This window comes from Mytilus galloprovincialis, chromosome 12, assembly GCF_965363235.1.
Source record: "Mytilus galloprovincialis chromosome 12, xbMytGall1.hap1.1, whole genome shotgun sequence".
Classification (NCBI taxonomy): Eukaryota; Metazoa; Mollusca; class Bivalvia; order Mytilida; family Mytilidae; genus Mytilus; species Mytilus galloprovincialis.
In genome coordinates, this window is record NC_134849.1 from 46,450,096 (window position 1) to 46,468,403 (window position 18,308).

Sequence of the window (18,308 nt, forward strand, 5' to 3'; positions counted from 1 at the left end):
CCCCCTATATTTCATTTTTTAGAATATATGCAGGGGCGGATTTAGACGGGGGAGGGTTGCGGGCTTGCACCCCCCCTTAAATTTGCAAAGCATGGGTTGTTTCTCAGCTTAATAAAGAAAATTCCGATAATTTTACCTCAATTTTTTTTTAGCCTCGCTCTGCTCAGCAAAAATTTAAGTTTGCGCCCCTCCTAACCTAAAATCCTGGATCTGCCCCACATATGGTTTAGGGGTAGGGAGCTCGACCGTTTCCACAGTGGCGGATCCAGGGGGGGTTCCGGGGGTTGGAACCCCTCCCTTTTTTTGGCCGATCAATGCATTTGAATGGGAGCATATAGTTGGAACCACCCCCCTTTACTCTGGGTTGGGAACCCCCCCTTTTTAAAATGGCTGGATCCGCCATTGTTCCAAATTATCAAACAGGAGGGGTAGAGTGGCCTAAAGAATGCCATCATATGATTTACTTACATTAAGGTATATATAATATAGTTGCATTATTTATGAAACTAAAGAATGAAACTTTCAGCTACCTTAATTGACCCTTCAAAATTGAGAAAAAAACAAATAGCCCCTGGAAATTGCAGTAATATGTTTACACTTTAAAAGCATCTCACATGCATTATCATGATTTATCATTTATAAAGAAAATTTAGACTGTGACCATGAACATGTATATTGTTAGATATACTGTTCCCAGCTGTCACGTTGTATTGGATTTTTAAATTAAAATTTATCAAAAAGTAATTTTTAGTTTTTGAATAAAATATGTTTCTGCTGTTTCTTTCTTTTACATATATCTTTTGGTTTACAATACTAGTGTTTATATTCATTTACCATGCATAGATGTATTTTTTCACCTGCTTGGATTTATTTTGTAAATGATCGTCAAACCCGGAATTACCCTTATCCGCTTCCGGAATCGGATCCGATTTTGTAAAATTTTGTCTTCACGGCCGCCATTGTTATGTGTTTACAATGTTGTTTTTGTCAATCAGATACGATTTTACTCGAATTTATACAATATTTGTCGGTAATTTTCTGTATAAAGCTAGCGGTTGAACAAAATAAACATCGCCGTCATGAATAATAATGATAAAAATAAGTTTTTAGCTCGTTTAATTGGAGACTTTGGTGAACATGGTGAAAAGGTTTGCAAAGTAATTTCTTATTTTCATTCAAATGTAAGGCGACTACGTCGGGCGTAGCTAGAAACCAACTATCCTAGTCGAAATTCCACTTGCAAAAGTGGAAGGTCTAGGACCACTGCTAATTTGCACACCTGCCTCCAAATTGAAAAGCTACGAAAATTTCTTTTTCTAATTTGAAATTGCCGCCAACAGCATGAACAGTTGAATTATATAATAGACTACTGACGTAGTTGTACTACGTATTGATGACAAACAATATTCCTACGACTTTTGTCATTTAGGAAATCTAAACTGCTTGTCTTAAGAAATTTTCGGCGATTAAATATTTCATACAATTGTTCTTTGACATCTTAGCTAAAAACACAAGTCATAATGAACTACACAAGGATTTTTAATAAGCACTACTTCCTATGTGTAACTTTAAAACTTTTGGATAAATCGACGATCATTTAAGGTTTTTCTGGTCATTTTTTTTGTAATCCAGAATAAAAAGTATTAAAAAAGTGTTCAATTAGTTATATATAACATAGTAACAAGCTAGATAATAACAATGGCAAGTATTTCAGGATTTATTGGGTAGAACACAAATCTAGGGTACTCGCATAATGCAGCTTAACTGCATAAAAATTCGACAAATGAATCGTCTATTTTCAGAAATTATTCTCCTGTCTGGTTTGTTGATCTACCTGTACAAGCTCAGGTACAAGTGATTAGCGATCTTAATCCGGATATCTAGAACTGTATTGGATTATAATATAAAAAAAAGCCTGAGGGTTATGCAATTACATGCATTTGATTATAATTGCTAATAAGTGGCGTTTTGCTATAAAAACGATAACAGTTTTGAACGATGGTGGAAGACAATTTAACGATGGCGGGGCGCCATCATTAAACAGGCCATGGAGATCCCTGCTTCACCTTTCATCTGATATCTTATTTACTAAAATATATTCTGCATAGTTTTAAATCTACACCCATGTGTAGGAACTATTTTGCTTTAAATATGTACTACTTTCCAGTATGTCCTTTTATTACCAGGCCAAGTTTGAAGGGGTTACATTTTACAAAGTCTATTCAAATTATTTTTGCAAAGAGTTCCTCTCTACATGCTGGAGGCCACCTTAAACTTGCAGAGAGGTGAAATAATTATGGTCTGTGTTGAAGGACTCATTGATTTAGAGATGTAGAACAGCAATAAAATCATTGTTCCTTTGCTTTTTGTGCGATTTTTGCTGTGCATGTACTGATTTTGTCACTGATGAATACCTCATATTCTTCCATTTTCTATTACTTTGTTATAAATAGGGAAACAAAATGTTATCTTTAAAAAAAAATTATTTTCATAAAAAATATAAACATAGCCTTCCAAAATAAATTGATTTAGAAATTAGATGTTTCCATTTTCATATCTATAGCACATATGAAAAGTGAATCAAACTACCAATATCACTGACCTTTTTAAATGATTCCTCTGCCTGAAGTTCATACTTTGATTTCTTGCCAGGTCTTGTTCTTATTAGATCTAAAAGTTCATCTTCACTTATCTGTTTAGTTCCACAACTTCTGGCCTGTAAAATATCGATATATAAAATAAGACAAGTATAAATTCCTTTTGTTTAATAGTATTTTTATAAATTATTTCAAACCAAATAAAAGAAGATATGAAATGACAATAGGTAAGTAGCAGTATACCAAATAATATCATGCTGACATGTTTAACCTCAAGATATTCTGTATGTGCCTAAAGTCGGGAGCTTGTAAGGGCTATTCCAGAAAAAAATGTATGGTGGGGGGGGGGGGGGTTGGAAGGCACATTGTATTAATAATACATGGGTGATGGGTATCAGAGCAACTTTTCACACTATAATGCACTATAATTCTCAATTACAATTGTCTGGGTGGCGGGTGCTGACAAAAACTGCCTTCCAACCCCCCCATACATTTTTTTCTGGAATAGCCCTAATACATTGGTTGTCATTTGTTGCTGTATATCAAATTAGTATTTTGTTCTGAACAGAAATCTGTCTGTTAATTTTTTGTTTGAATTGTTTTACATGTGTCATTATGATCCTATTATAGCTTGCAATAGATATGGGTTTTGCTCATTGTTGAAGGTTGTAGTGTGATCCTTATACCTTTAAAATACAATATTTTGTTTTAATAAACCAATGAAGAGTCAATGTAATAAATGATTAAAAACATGGAAGAAAAACCAATCAATAAAATATAACATAATTTAGGAAAGATGACATGTAAGAAATAGAGAGATAGAAAAGGTAGAGAAAGAAATGTATCTAAAGTGCATCAACAATAAGTGTGGTACAAAACATGTACTTTATCAAATCTATCTTAGGTTATCTCCCTTTGAACAGTGACTTGGTCTTATTTTGGTTTTTTTTATTATACCAAGCATTTCAAAGACCTCAAACATTATTTTTCTGGAACAGCATTAAATCAATTACTTTGGTATAGCATAGTCATACAAAAGATACTGATAAAAGATATGGTTAGTAGGTTAATAGATGATTACTGTAACTGTCATACTACTAATTTTTTTTATACCTTTGCCAGTTTACTTTCCCCTGCATCTCTGCCAACAACCATAAAGGATGTTTTCTTACTAACAGAAGTTGTCACTTTACCACCATATTTCTCCACTAGCTGTTTAGCGTCATCACGCTCCAGTGACTCTAAAATTCCTGTGATCACAAATGTCAACCCTTCTAGACAGTTTTCTCCACCCTAAAACATTTAAGTAAAATCAATGAATACATCCTGTTGACTGAGAATAAAACTAGAGGCTCTAAAGAGCCTGTGTCGCTCACCTTGGTCTATGTGCATATTAAACAAAGGACACAGATGGATTCAAGACAAAATTGTGTTTTGCTGATAGTAATGTGTTTGTAGATCTTACTTTACTGAACATTCTTGGTACTTAGAATTTTCTCTATCTATAATAAACTTGGACCTTTAGATACAGTGAAAAATATTTTGTAAAAATTTACAAAAATTTACCAAATTAGTGAAAATTGTTAAAAATTGAATAAAATGGGCAACAACTCCTTAAGGGGTCAACTGACGATTTTGGTCATGTTGACTTATTTCTAGATCTTACTTAGCTGAACATTATTGCTGTTTACAAGTTATCTCTATCTATAACAATATTCAAGATAATACCAAAAACAGCAAAATTTCCTTAAAATTACTAATTCAGGGGCAGCAACCCAACAATAGGTTATCCGATTTATCTGAAAATTTCAGGGCAGATAGATCTTGACCTGTTACACAATTTTATCCCTGTCAGATTTGCTCTAAATGCTTTGGTTTTTGAGTTATAAGCCCAAAACTGCATTTTACCCCTATGTTCTATTTTTAGCCATGGCGGCCATCTTGGATGGTTGGCCGGGTCACCGGACACATTTTTTAAACAAGATACCCCAATGATGATTTTGGCCAAGTTTGGTGTAATTTGGCCAAGTAGTTTCAGAGGAGAAGATGTAAAAGATTACTAAGATTTGAGAAAAATGGTTAAAAATTGACTATTAAGGACATACGATACAGTTACAGGGGAGGTAATGACGTTGCTAACGTAAAATGTTGTTTTCGCGACGTCAAACTGTGACATATCGGGAAAAGATGCTTTTTTCGACTGATTTTTATCATTCAAACTGATTCAATTTGAAAACGAGTTCATGGACCCCTATTTTTTAAAAAGACATTTTGTTTCATTTTCCAGGGAGATTATGTGGACCAAGTTTTATAAAACTGTAAATAGTGCAATTTTTTTAATTTTGATAAATATACAGCCAAAAATGACGTTTTTTTCTCAATTCATGACCATTTCATAAATATGAGTTATTTCTGAATAAAAAATGCATAAAATTTTAGGATACTTTTAAAATACGGAAATTACCAATTATTTCACAAAAAACAATTTGTGTTTATCTTTTAAAACAAAAAAGTTACGGCTTTCTTTCGAAAGAAAAAATACGGCCACAAATCCGAATTTTGAGCAAATATACAAAAGTTCGACCTCATTTAACTCAAAAAGTAGCACATGGAGGTATATTTTTTATAACATATTTGATTTAATCAGGCAAAAAATAGCCTATATGGAAATTTTCATCAAACTGTAAATACAGGATCAAAACTGTATCGTATGCCCTTAAGGGCATAACTCCTAAAGGTGTCAACTGACCATTTCGGTCATGTTGACTTATTTGTAAATCTTTTTTTGCTGAACATTATTGCTGTTTACAGTTTATCTCTATCTATAATAATATTCAAGATAATAACCAAAAACAGCAAAATTTCATTAAAATTACTTATTCTGGGGCAGCAACCCAAAACCGGGTTGTCCAATTCATCTGAAAATTTCAGGGCAGGTAGATCTTGACCTGATAAACAAATTTACCTCATGTCAGATTTACTCTAAATGCTTTGGTTTTTGAGTTATAAGCCAAAAACTGCATTTTACCCAAGGTTCTATTTTTAGCCATGGCGGCCATCTTGATTGGATGGCTGGGTCACTGGACACATTTTTCAAACTACATACCCCAAAGATGGTTGTGGCCAAGTTTGGATTGATTTGGCCAAGTAGTTTCAGAGGAGAAGATTTTTGTAAAAGATTACTAAGATTTACGAAAAATGGTTAAAAATTGACTATAAAGGGCAATAACTCCTAAAGGGGTCAACTGACCATTTCGGTCATGTTGACTTATTTGTAAATATTACTTTGCTGAACATTATTGCTGTTTACAGTTTATCTCTATCTATAATAATATTCAAGATAATAACCAAAAACAGCAAAATTTCCTTAAAATTACTAATTCAGGGGCAGCAACCCAACAACAGGTTATCCGATTTATCTGAAAATTTCAGGGCAGATAGATCTTGACCTGTTACACAAGTTTACCCATGTCAGATTTGCTCTAAATGCTTTGGTTTTTGAGTTATAAGCCAAAAACTGCATTTTACCCCTATGTTCTATTTTTAGCCATGGCGGCCATCTTGGATGGTTGGCCGGGTCACTGGACACATTTTTTAAACTAGATACCCCAATGATGATTTTGGCCAAGTTTGGTGTAATTTGGCCCAGTAGTTTCAGAGGAGAAGATTTTTGTAAAAGTTAACGACGCCGGACGACGACGGACGACAGACGACGGACGACGGACGACGGACGCCAAGTGATGGGAAAAGCTCACTTGGCCCTTTGGGCCAGGTGAGCTAAAAATATGCACATTCTGATAAAGTGATTTCATCAATGCCCAATTTTCTTGTTAACAAGGTGTACTGGAAGTATATATGTGTTTTTATACTTTCATGAGTATCTGACTTGTTAAATGTGTGTATTGATTAGGATACGAAACACATTTTTAATCAGTTGGTATGTGAATTTCTTACTTAAGACATGTCTTTAATGAATGTTTTCAATCTTACAGCATGTGTATAATGCATTTTTTAACTTGTCCGACATATGTTTCATGCATTTTTTTAATAGTCCAGTAATTGATAATGCATTTTTTTTACAAAATGAGTATAATGTATTTTCATTGAGCTACAAAACATTTTTGTACAGCTGAATATTATAGTAAATGGGAGATAATTATAATCTGAAGCATTTTCATCTCCCTGTTACAAATGTCTTAAAATTTTCATTTCTTTTTTTCTAATAACTTTTGTATAATCTATGTAATTACTCTACTAGGGTTTAACTAACTGTTTTCTCACACTGGAAACACTTTTTTTTAACTCTATGAATGCATTGAAGAACCATATGGACTAAAGACCTGAAATGTCTTTAGATACAATGTAGTCCTCTTCTTGTAGTTTATACAAGCAGTTACCTCTGGTATTTCTTTAGACCCAAGAGCTTGTGGTCCTTCCCTGGTTAGATAAGATTTGTACATCGATCCCTTTCTTTCCAGTGTACCAGGAGTTTCTGGAGACTGAAACAATATAATTAAAAAAAAATTTTTTTTGAGGTATTCAGTTTTGAGCATAGACACAAAATACTGCTTCCTGTTTCATTTTTGTCATCTTATTTTCTCTGTTTTATCATATTTTCTGTTGAAGACTTTTTATGTCAAGATGTCTTTTATTTTTTTGTGCCATTGGTTTGTTGTCTCTTTGACATATATCTCTAATCTTCTTGATTCTATTTAAGTAAATTTGACTTTTGATTTCAGTAGAGCTAGAAATAAATGCTTGGAATTCATTACCATTGATAATGATTACCTGGGTTTTTTTTAAATGATCATGCTTCAATTCTGAAATTTTATAAACATGATTATAACCTTCTATCAAAATCCTCATGCAATATTTGTATTTCTGAATTGAAAGAAGCTAATAATAAAATCTATAATTTACATTAAGCAAATTGAAATTCTATGCAATAGCTACACACAATCCAGGAATTGAAGGTGTAACTGTCAGTTCTATTCTAAATGACTTCATGACATATATTTTTAATCTACTTACAGTTGTTTTTCTAGGACTGACTTTAGGATGAGCTGCCTTATCAGGTTTTGGTGTACTGGCTTTTTCACTAGCACTCGATGATGGTTTCTTTGGGGAGATTTTCTCTGGTTTAGCAGGAGAAAACCTCTTTACAGGAGATTCTTTCTTTGGTGACTAAAATTAAACATACAAAAAAACTTCAGATTAGATTACAAATATGGAACCTATTATTATGAAAATATACACTAGGATATTTAGTCAAAACATTTCTCATGGTGGTGACTTTTTCATACTAAGTGCTGGTAAATGTGGGTGTTTCACAATAGAGTTTTACTAAGTTTAATCAAAAGAGACCAGGAAGTAAATCTGTACCTAAATATTGTAAATCACTGACTATCACTAGTTACAATTTCTACAGAAAAACTTTAACTTATAACGCAATGAGTAATTTAAACACTCTCAAACAACATTGATCGTAGCTGAGTGACTATTTTTAAGTAACTCTGAATCATATTGCTCCTCATGTTTTAAGGTATTTATTCATCCTTGGCTTTCAAATGTTAGAATTTGAGATTTCCATATGAGGGCAAACCTAGAAAAGTTTTCAGACAATAAAAAATACTGAATCCACAATATAATGCAAGAAAAAGACCAGTGACCTGCACTGGATTTTCTTATATCTAATTATATCCTTTTTTTTAATTGTACTGAAAAATTCAATGTTGAAGTCTTTAAATATAAAACCTTCTTTTCTAGACCAGATACATCTTTTGATTTGGTTTTCTCTGGTGTTTCTTCCACAAGGAATTTTGCTTTTGCTGCAAGTTTGCTGGCTATTGTGCCTGAAAAAGTATATGTAAGTGTGTGAAATTGTCATTCAAATACTGAATTTAATTTTATTATTAATCAGTAAAATTTTGTTATCTTCAGTCTTCACGGTTAGCCACTAGTCCGATGCCCCAGACTAGTAAAATTTCATAAGGACTAATAAATTTTTGCAAAACTTTGTTTGGACCAATAAGAAAAATGTCAGAATAATTGTCTTCAGAAAAGTAGTTGAAAAAGTTTTTGGTGCAGACTGTATCTTAAACTAACATGACTAAGTCTCATGTGTAAATTATTTCATTTTATTCTACAATTATACATTATTGTTTTTTTTCTGACTAAGTATAACTTATTCTGTTTTTCTCTGAAATAGTGTAAAGTTTATACTATTCTGTTTTTTTCTGATATAGAATAAATTATTCTGGGTTTTTTTCTTCTGATTTAGTGTAAATAATTGTGTTTTTTTCTGAATTAAAGCCCTTAACAGTCTTCTCAGTAAACTATATTCATTAATCTTATGTTTACAGATCGCCATTAGAATATACAAAATTTGTCATTCATTGAACATTTAATTTCTTGGTTTACCTGTACCCACAAAATTGGTACCCAATGAATAATAATGAATCCACAGTAACTGAAATATGATTTTATAAAAACAAGAATGTGTCCATAGTACACAAATGCCCCACTCGCACTATCAATTTCTATGTTCAGTGAACTGTAAAGTTGGGTTCAAAACTCCAATTTGGCATTAAAATTAGAAAGATCATATCATAGGGACTTTAACTTCACCAAAACTACCTTGACCAAAAACTTTAACCTGAAGCGAGACCCTCAGACAGATGCACAGATCAGAAAACATAATGCCATTCTACTATTGTAGGTGGGGCATAATAAATGAATACATTTTAATATCTTACCAGCTGGTTTTGATGTTGGTTTTTCTTTCTCTGGTGAATCAACTCTTGCCTGTAAAAAACAACATAACAATGAAAAGTACTGACACTAATAAAAATAGAACACATCAGGTTTTCCTGCACTTTTCTAATAGAAAAGATAACAACTAAATAAATGTTTCAATATTCATCTTGTTAGAATTAATGAGATTTTAATTAACTCAGAAATTAGATTAACAAGAAAGATTGCTCTGCTATTTGTACAAAAACACACGATAAACATAGGTAAAAGTAGTACGGTAGAGAAGAGTATTTTGTAAATTTGTCTTCAGCCTGGATATATAGTTCAACAGACATATATTGGAAACCAAGAGTCAGTCTATCAATAGCTGTTGTGACTCTGACCTTTGGCCACAAAATAAAAAGGTCTTCAAGGTTGGTAAAGATATTTCTAATTATAAAATTGATCAAAAGATTTTGTCCAGAAACTAAAATGTTGACATCCATGATCAAAATGCAACTAGGTTATCAATCATCTTAAACAGAAAATGTACCTTTTTAGGTGGTCTTGCTTCATCTAAATCTTCTAAAGTTTTCAAGAAGTCATCATCATCATGCATTTCCATATCATCAAACTTGTCTTTCTCTTCTTCATCTTCCTCCTGTACATAAAGTATTAAAACATTCAAATTGTCAGCCATTATTATATGTTGTTGATGTTAAATATCAAGCAGTCTGTCTAAATGATCCAAAACCATCTCAGGGTTCTAAATTAATGCAGGACCGATAGCCCGAGGCTAGAAGAATTGCGGTCGGTCTAGGATAAGTTGTTTCATCATATGTGTCTAGACAATTTACAATTTTCAATTTCCGGAAATTTTGTGCCATGCGGTGTTTGTTTAAAAAAAATTGCAGTCTTATTTGATGCTTTAAATAAGATTATTCTTCTAAATATTAAAGAGCGTATTTGACTATGATCAAGTTCAAGGTTACAACTCACTCAATTATTTATAGTAAACAATGTGGAAGTGTTTAACAGGAGCTAAAAAACCAGAGGGCAAAAGAAAAATAGACAGGAGGGGGAATTTCATTATACTGAAACCTTGTTCTGCAATAGCTGAACTTGCAGGCAGTGATGATACAAGCTGAGGTCAATTTCATTTGTATTAATACTGTCTGAAAGTTCAGAATGAGGTTTCAGCATAATGAAACAGACAAAAAATGTTTAGAGATCAAGACTTTTGTCCAATAAAATAACATGGAGGAGGAAGTCAAAGATGATCAGGATTTTTCATCAGAAGAAACAGACATTGAACTCAACCCAGACAATAAATAAATCAAAGAGCTGATAGCTCTGAGGTGGAAGAAGGGGAATAAAAGGTAACCTGAATTACCACAAAAGCAGCCCCACTTACCAAGGCTGCTTTGATCCATTATCGTTATGATGTATTTTTTTTTCTTCAAACAAGAAAAGGTCATAAGTACATGGATTTCCCATCCGTACAATCATTTTCTATGTTCAGTGGACTGTGAAAATTAAGTAAAATCTTTAAATTGGCAGTAAAATTAAGAAGATCATATCATAAGGAACACATGTGCACTAAGTTTCAAGTTGATTGGATTTCAACTTCATCAAAAACTTCCTCGACCATAAACTTTATAACCAGAAGCAGGACGACCGGACAGACCAGAAAACATAATGCCCATAAATGGAGCATAAAAATAGTAAGGCTTGTTACATACCCGCTAACTTTTGAAAGTTCCCATAGGGGTTTTTAGTGCACAACAACAATTTTAAGGTTACAATTTTAAGCGAAGTATTTTGCACGATCTGGATTGTCTAGAAAAAGTGTCATATTTGTATGATGAACTTACATGCCTTTTTCTTAAGTCTGTTTGCATGATTCTAGTTATTAAATCGGTAGAAGAGATGAAGCTAGCAGATCAGTGTTTATTTTCTTGCGTAAGAATATTAGATGCTTGTTGAAATTTCAAATTTTGAATTATGCACACAAAGATGGACCTTTAACAGGTTGGGAACAACACTCCAAAACCCTCCAAATGAGGGGTAACCTTATTGGAAGAACATTACAACCCACTATAAACCAGATGCTCCGCAGGGCGTAGCTTTATACGACCGCAGAGGTTGAACCCTGAACGGTTGGGGCAAGTATGGACACAACATTCAAGCTGGATTCAGCTCTAAATTTGGATTGTGATTAAATAGTTGACACAGCATAGGTTTCTGACACAGAATGAATGTGTTCTAATGAACTTCAAATTTTTGTTTTCTCTTAGAGCAATTCACTATGCTGTTGAATATTAATCCTCTCAAAAAAATGTTTGAAGAAATTTTCTTTTTTATTTATGAAATTTCAAATGAGAAAAATTGAACCCAATTTTTTTAATCACATCCCCCTTTCCCTTATTCCAAAACTAATCTCAATTAAAATTTCTAATGGCGTTTGCAACAATAACTACTCATTTAAATACATCATAACATATTAAGATGTAAAAAAACTGCTTGTTATCACTGAATGGTAAAGATTATTTTAATTTATCAGTTGGTAGTAAAAAGTGAATATACATTGTATATTGTATATAACAAAGATTTAAGTTGATTCTGGACAAAGAAAGATAACTCCAATAAAAAAAAAATCTTGCTATTGCACAATATTTTGCAATTAGATATTTCTTGCTTACTATTCTGGACAAAGAAAGATAACTCTAATTAAAAAAAAATTTGCTATTTCACAATATTGTGCAATTAGATATTTCTTGCCATTGCGCAATACTGTGCAATTGAAAAGACTTGCTATTGCACAATACTTAATATAATAATTTTAGATCCTGATTTGGACCAACTTGAAAACTGGGCCCATAATAAAAAATCTAAGTACATTTTTGGATTCAGCATATCAAACAACCCCAAGATTTCAATTTTTGTTAAAATCAGACTAAGTTTAATTTTGGACCCTTTGGACTTTAGTGTAGACCAATTTGAAAACAGGACCAAAAATTAAGAATCTACATACACAGTTAGATTTGGCATATCAAAGAACCCAGTTATTCAATTTTTGATGAAATCAAACAAAGTTTAATTTTGGACCCCCATTTGGACCAACTTGAAAACTGGGCCAATAATCAAGAATCTAAGTTTTAGATTCAGCATATCAAAGAACCTAACTGATTCATTTTTTGTCAAAATCAAACTAAGTTTAATTTTGGACCCTTTGGACCTTAATGTAGACCAATTTGAAAACGGGCCAAAAGTTAAGAATCTACATACACAGTCATGACAGTTAGATTCGGCATATCAAAGAACCCCAATTATTCAATTTTGATGAAATCAAACAAAGTTTAATTTTGGACCCTTTGGGCCCCTTATTATGTTGGGACCAAAACTCCCAAAATCAATACCAACCTTCCTTTTATGGTCATAAACCTTGTGTTTAAATTTCATAGATTTCTATTTACTTATACTAACGTTATGGTGCGAAAACCAAGAAAAATGCTTATTTGGGTCCCTTTTTGGCCCCTAATTCCTAAACTGTTGGGACCTAAACTCCCAAAATCAATACCAACCTTCCTTTTGTAGTCATTAACATTGTGTTTAAATTTCATTGATTTCTATTTACTTAAACTAAAGTTATTGTGCGAAAACCAAGAATAATGCTTATTTGGGCCCTTTTTTGGCCCCTAATTCCTAAACTGTTGAAACCAAAACTCCCAAAATCAATCCCAACCGTTCTTTTGTGGTCATAAACCTTGTGTCAAAATTTCATAGATTTCTATTAACTTAAACTAAAGTTATAGTGCGAAAACCAAGAAAATGCTTATTTGGGCCCTTTTTGGCCCCTAATTCCTAAAATGTTGGGACCAAAACTCCCAAAATCAATACCAACCTTCCTTTTGTGGTCATAAACCTTGTGTTAAAATTTCATAGATTTCCATTCACTTTTACTAAAGTTAGAGTGCGAAAACTATAAGTATTCGGACGACGACGACGACGACGACGACGACGACAACGTGATAGCAATATACGACGAAAAATTTTTCAAATTTTGCGGTCGTATAAAAATGAGCTCATTTTTATTCATATTATTTGATGAAAATTTCCCCCAAGAACTATGCATCTATTAGGCTTAAATTACAATATTGTTTGTTTGCCCTTTACCGACCGACCCTATAAATTCGTTCCGCCTGAAAATCTTTTATTTGTGTTTACCAGCAAGATTTTATTTTATTTTATTTTTCGTTCCTACCAAAAATTAATCTTATATTTGTATTTCCCGCTCAAAACTTTTTTACCAGAATTCTCGGGTTTTATCTTTCCCGTATAAGGTCCAGTCAGTTTTGTATCATGTGAGCATTTGACATGAACGAACACTTGCGTTTTGAGTTTCAAAGCATAAATTTGTTTGAAATGGATGTTGTATTGAAAGCTTTGAAATCATGATTTAACAAATGTTACTCTGTGTCTTTATACTTGAAGAGCTGGGTTCATTCAAAAAAAGTTCCTCCAATACTAAATTATCAATGTGTGTACACAATATTTTGTAAACAGACTTTGTATCCTATGTAGGGATGGCCTTTGGTCCGTAGATCAGGATGATTATGTTAACGATGCCTTTGACCAGCATTGATATATTCTGATTTATATCTAACATGAACCAAAGGTCTGTAAAGGGGAGAATATTTGGCAGTAAAATCGCCAAATTTTCCATACAGATCATATAGTAATGTACAAAGTATGCATGGTATGTCTACCCGGACATATTTTGTATCTATAAAATAAAATATTATATCTACCTGCCTACCCATGACAAAAATGTACCGAACTAAGTTATTTTTTGGGAAAGAAAAATAAAATATTTTACCTACCTACCTACCCTGTTTCAAGACATAGGGTCGGAAAAGGGCAAACAAACAATATTTTAATTTAGGCCTTAAGTACTAAATGGTCAAAATGTGTCAAAAGAATTTTCTGTTGTTTCTAAACTTATATCTTCTTTATTAACTTGACCCCTCATTTAGAAAAGTTGTTCCAAATATGAGAATTTTCCCACTTTTGAGTTTAATAAAAATCTTAAAAATGTTCTTTCTTTTTTATTCAACAGTAAAATGACCCCTTGTTTTAGGAGCAGTCCCTTATTTAAGGGACATCACTCATAATTGGGGGGGGGGGGGGGGGGGGTCCCAACCTGAATACAAACATAAAATATGTTACAACCAGTATTATGTCAAAAAATTAGTGAAAAAAAAAAATATTTACTATCTTTATCATGTTTATGGTAGTACAGTAGACTCCGGACAATCGGATACCCAAAATTTCAGCTAAAAATATCCGATTACCCGATATATTCAATTAGACGATGAATGTATATTCAATGAATATTCTACAATAATAAGTAGATCTATTGCTTAATATGTGAAAGGGCTGGAGGATTGATGGAGTGATTTTTATCAGTTACATCACCATGATGTTTGCGAGAAAAATTATCAGCTGATTAGGCCATGGTTTTTTAATTTGTTGGTTTACGGATTTTTCGCATAAAAAAGTCGGGTCGGTCGGTCGGAAAAAAAAAGAAAAAAAATATCTTTCAAAACAGAAAAAATATGCAAAATAAAATATATATTTCACCTTACTAACAAAATGTTGGTCTTATATGCTGTTTTGTCATCATTTCTTAACATTAAGTTCGTTGAAATATTATTGATCAGTGATCATGAACATCGCATGACATCGTTGAATATTTTCCTGTAAAAAAGGGGGGTTGCACGGACAAAGACGAAATTAAATCGTCATTTCACAAACAAGAAAAACAGATTCGCGTAGCTCTCAATCAATTCCAGAAAACTTGGTGAATAATGATCTTCAAGCACAAAAACTGATAAAGAAAAAAATATAAAAACGTCGTACAAAAATAAGTTTCAACACACGTGTCGAAAAACGTAATAGACTCGTCCACTGGAAAAACGACAATATCGGGTTAATCAGTTGTCATGCAATCCGGTTTTTATCCCAATGATCGATATTTTTTGTTATCTATGAAACATGAAAATTTCAAATGATTTGTTAATATTCAGTACTTTAATTGATGTATTCCACCTGTCCACATTTGGACAAGTCTATTTCTCTGAGATGATGCATCTTACGGACTGATGACAAATAAGGGAAACGAACTTATTTTGTAAGTGGTTTTAAACACAGGTTTCGTTCCACAAAATGATTTGCACAAAAGACATTTCAAGGTCAGTTATAATTGATTTGTCTATTTTTAGAAACGTAAATTATTTTTCACAACAGAAAGGGTTACAGTCAACTTTGTTAATGATTAATGCATTTCATTTCATAATAAAGAAAAATTTAATTATTTTTCAGGGATAATGCATTTAAAAGGGTCGGCGGGAATAAAAAAGCATGAAAAGTCAATTTTATTTTTATTCTGAAAATCGGCAAAAATCGGGTCGGCGGATTCGTAAACCAACAAATAAAAAAACCGTGGCCTTATGTAGCTAATGATTAAATTTGTTTCCACTTGCAGTTTTTCAATCCTATATTTATGAAAATCAATCAAATGTCCTGAAATATTTATGTAAATTATTATCTTCCATCCATAGTTTGTTTTTACTTGTTTAGTAAACAAATTATTTACATTTTCACACCGGTAAAGTAATTTGGCTATAAATAGATCACAGCATGTCTGAGTAGAATCTCTTATCTAAAATCGTAATTGTTATAATTTTATTTCTTTAAATAATCAAATTTAAATATATGAAAATAATCATGATTGATTAAATAGTATTGCATAAAGTTTACGCTTTCAGAGACTATTTAACAGGCTTCTTCACATATTTGTAAACAAACCAATATGGCCGCCACACGTGATTACCTTTGCACATGTGAAAAAAATATTTCTGACAAAAGTCAGATTTCTCTTGTCAAAAGGGATTTATATTTATATTGCAATAAATTATTCAGAAGGAGGTACATTCAGTTTCAATTATATTTCTTATTCTATGAGCATTTAGAGTTTAATCAAATTCTCCCAACAGTAACGTACTGCTCTTGTCAACTGAGTCTTGAATAATTTTATTAATACTTAATAGATTCAAACCATTTGAAGTAGAAAGGCATCTAGTTCACATGACAAGGAAAACAATGAATAAAGACACCAATTTAATAAGAAATAAATCCTTTTTATTTATTAAAAACAAAATCTTCTTGTCTGCAAGATTGCAAATTCGTAACTTCAAGGGCGAACTTGTAAACAGGGCGAGTTGTCCCGATACCAAATTCATGCATGCGTACTACAAATATCTACAGTAAAAACATCCGGTTACAAGTAAACAAATAACGTTCATGGATTTCATGTGTATGAGATGAAATCTATTAATTTACATAAATAAAAAGGTCATATTTACGATAGTGATTGTTTTTCAATCCTAATTTACAAATTAAATGATTCAGATGCTTAATCATGTGTAAAAATCGGTATCAGGAATCTTAAGTTGTTATGAAATTGTTATACACAGAAACGAATGCGGCTTACGGAGGCTCAATGAGTTTAAAGTCGGTCCCATAGGTCTTCAGAAGACTTGACGTCTTCTTCCACCAAAAAAATCAATAAAATATAATAATCTTAATTATTTTCCATTTCTTTCTTTTTTGAGACTCCATAAATTGGCTATTATGAGACCTCTTTTTACATTCAGAATGGTATCAGATAGCAGGAAATTGAATGTAGTTATGAAAATTTTTCAAGGGAGGGGCATGCCCAAAAAACCCCTAGCAGGTTCGGGTCACTAATGCGACCCTCATAGGTCACTCAGGGCTTGGATATTTTTATCAGGACTAGACTAAACAAATTTACTGTAAACCTGTGGTCTAAACAACATTTTAAACTAAATTCTATCCCTGCATCTATATAAAACTTAAATCTGCCAACATACTTTTGTAATACATCTTGGGTAAAAGGGCATTTCATAATTTTTAACTTTATTTGTTTCTTTTGCAGACAGCGTTATAAAATGTTAAGTACATGTGTTTAAATCATTTTTCCAAATAACTAAAATACTAGAACTTTTAATATTTAGGAAGATTACACCCTAGAAAGATTGCTTTCATTTTGCAACTCTGAACTGTATTAGGCCATTCCAGTTAATATCTGCTAAAGGGGGTTGGATGGTCCTTTCTGAGGGTGTAAAATTTATACATCTTAGGGGTGAAAATTTGGGGTTTTTCATCTGACACGTACACTTATATGCAAAAAACTTCTGAGGGTCTTGCAGCAGTAAATAATTTGAAATAATTACATCTTAGGGGTTACAAAAATGTCTATGTCAGATCTTAGGGGTGCTTTTGAATGTAGACAGTTACGTATAATGCATTATCTGGTATTGTATTTAAAATTCTGATGGGTACAATCCTTGCAGTAAAAAATTCTGATAGGTCATTTTTTCCCATGAAAGCCCATCCACCCAATATGAACAGAAACTCTACATCTGATAGGTCTTAATTCTTAGATCTGATAGGTAGTTTTTCATGATATTTTTTTCTGATACATATAAACAAAATTCTCCCCATCCATCCCCACCTGTCAGAAATTAACTGGCAAATTACAAATATGAATAAGAGTTACCTCCCTTTGTTCATGATTGTACGTTTATAGTTGAACCTATTTTGAGGGCTGTTCCCTAAAAACATACATGGGACCCAGCGAAGGTACTTCCAAATCACAACTATGGGTGGGTAATCTATTTTTTTGTATTGTGGAAATGTAAGTGAAATTTTAATTGCCTCTATAGGGTGTTACCCCATTTTTAAAGTGCTTTTCCTGGGTACCATGTATGGTTACATGGAACAGCCATTTAAGTTAATTGCTACTTGTGTAATTCTTAATTAAAAAAAAGTTTTCTATACAAATATGGTCTTTCAAATACACAACATAATGTAACTTAAATATCTAATTAACAT

The 18,308-nt window shown here is 32.4% G+C and overlaps 1 protein-coding gene across 1 annotated transcript in view; it reads right to left on the bottom strand.

Annotated features, from left to right (window-relative positions):
* The window catches only part of LOC143053964 (replication factor C subunit 1-like), a 43,734-nt gene that overhangs the window by 15,018 nt on the left and 10,408 nt on the right, over positions 1 to 18,308 (bottom strand). Inside the window, exons 6-12 of the mRNA XM_076226792.1 lie at positions 9,883 to 9,990; positions 9,353 to 9,401; positions 8,352 to 8,449; positions 7,629 to 7,781; positions 6,995 to 7,096; positions 3,711 to 3,890; positions 2,603 to 2,716 (exon numbers count right to left, since the gene is read on the bottom strand). Of these exons, the coding sequence (XP_076082907.1) occupies positions 2,603 to 2,716; positions 3,711 to 3,890; positions 6,995 to 7,096; positions 7,629 to 7,781; positions 8,352 to 8,449; positions 9,353 to 9,401; positions 9,883 to 9,990 (804 nt within the window). The remainder of the gene's footprint in view (positions 1 to 2,602; positions 2,717 to 3,710; positions 3,891 to 6,994; positions 7,097 to 7,628; positions 7,782 to 8,351; positions 8,450 to 9,352; positions 9,402 to 9,882; positions 9,991 to 18,308) is intronic.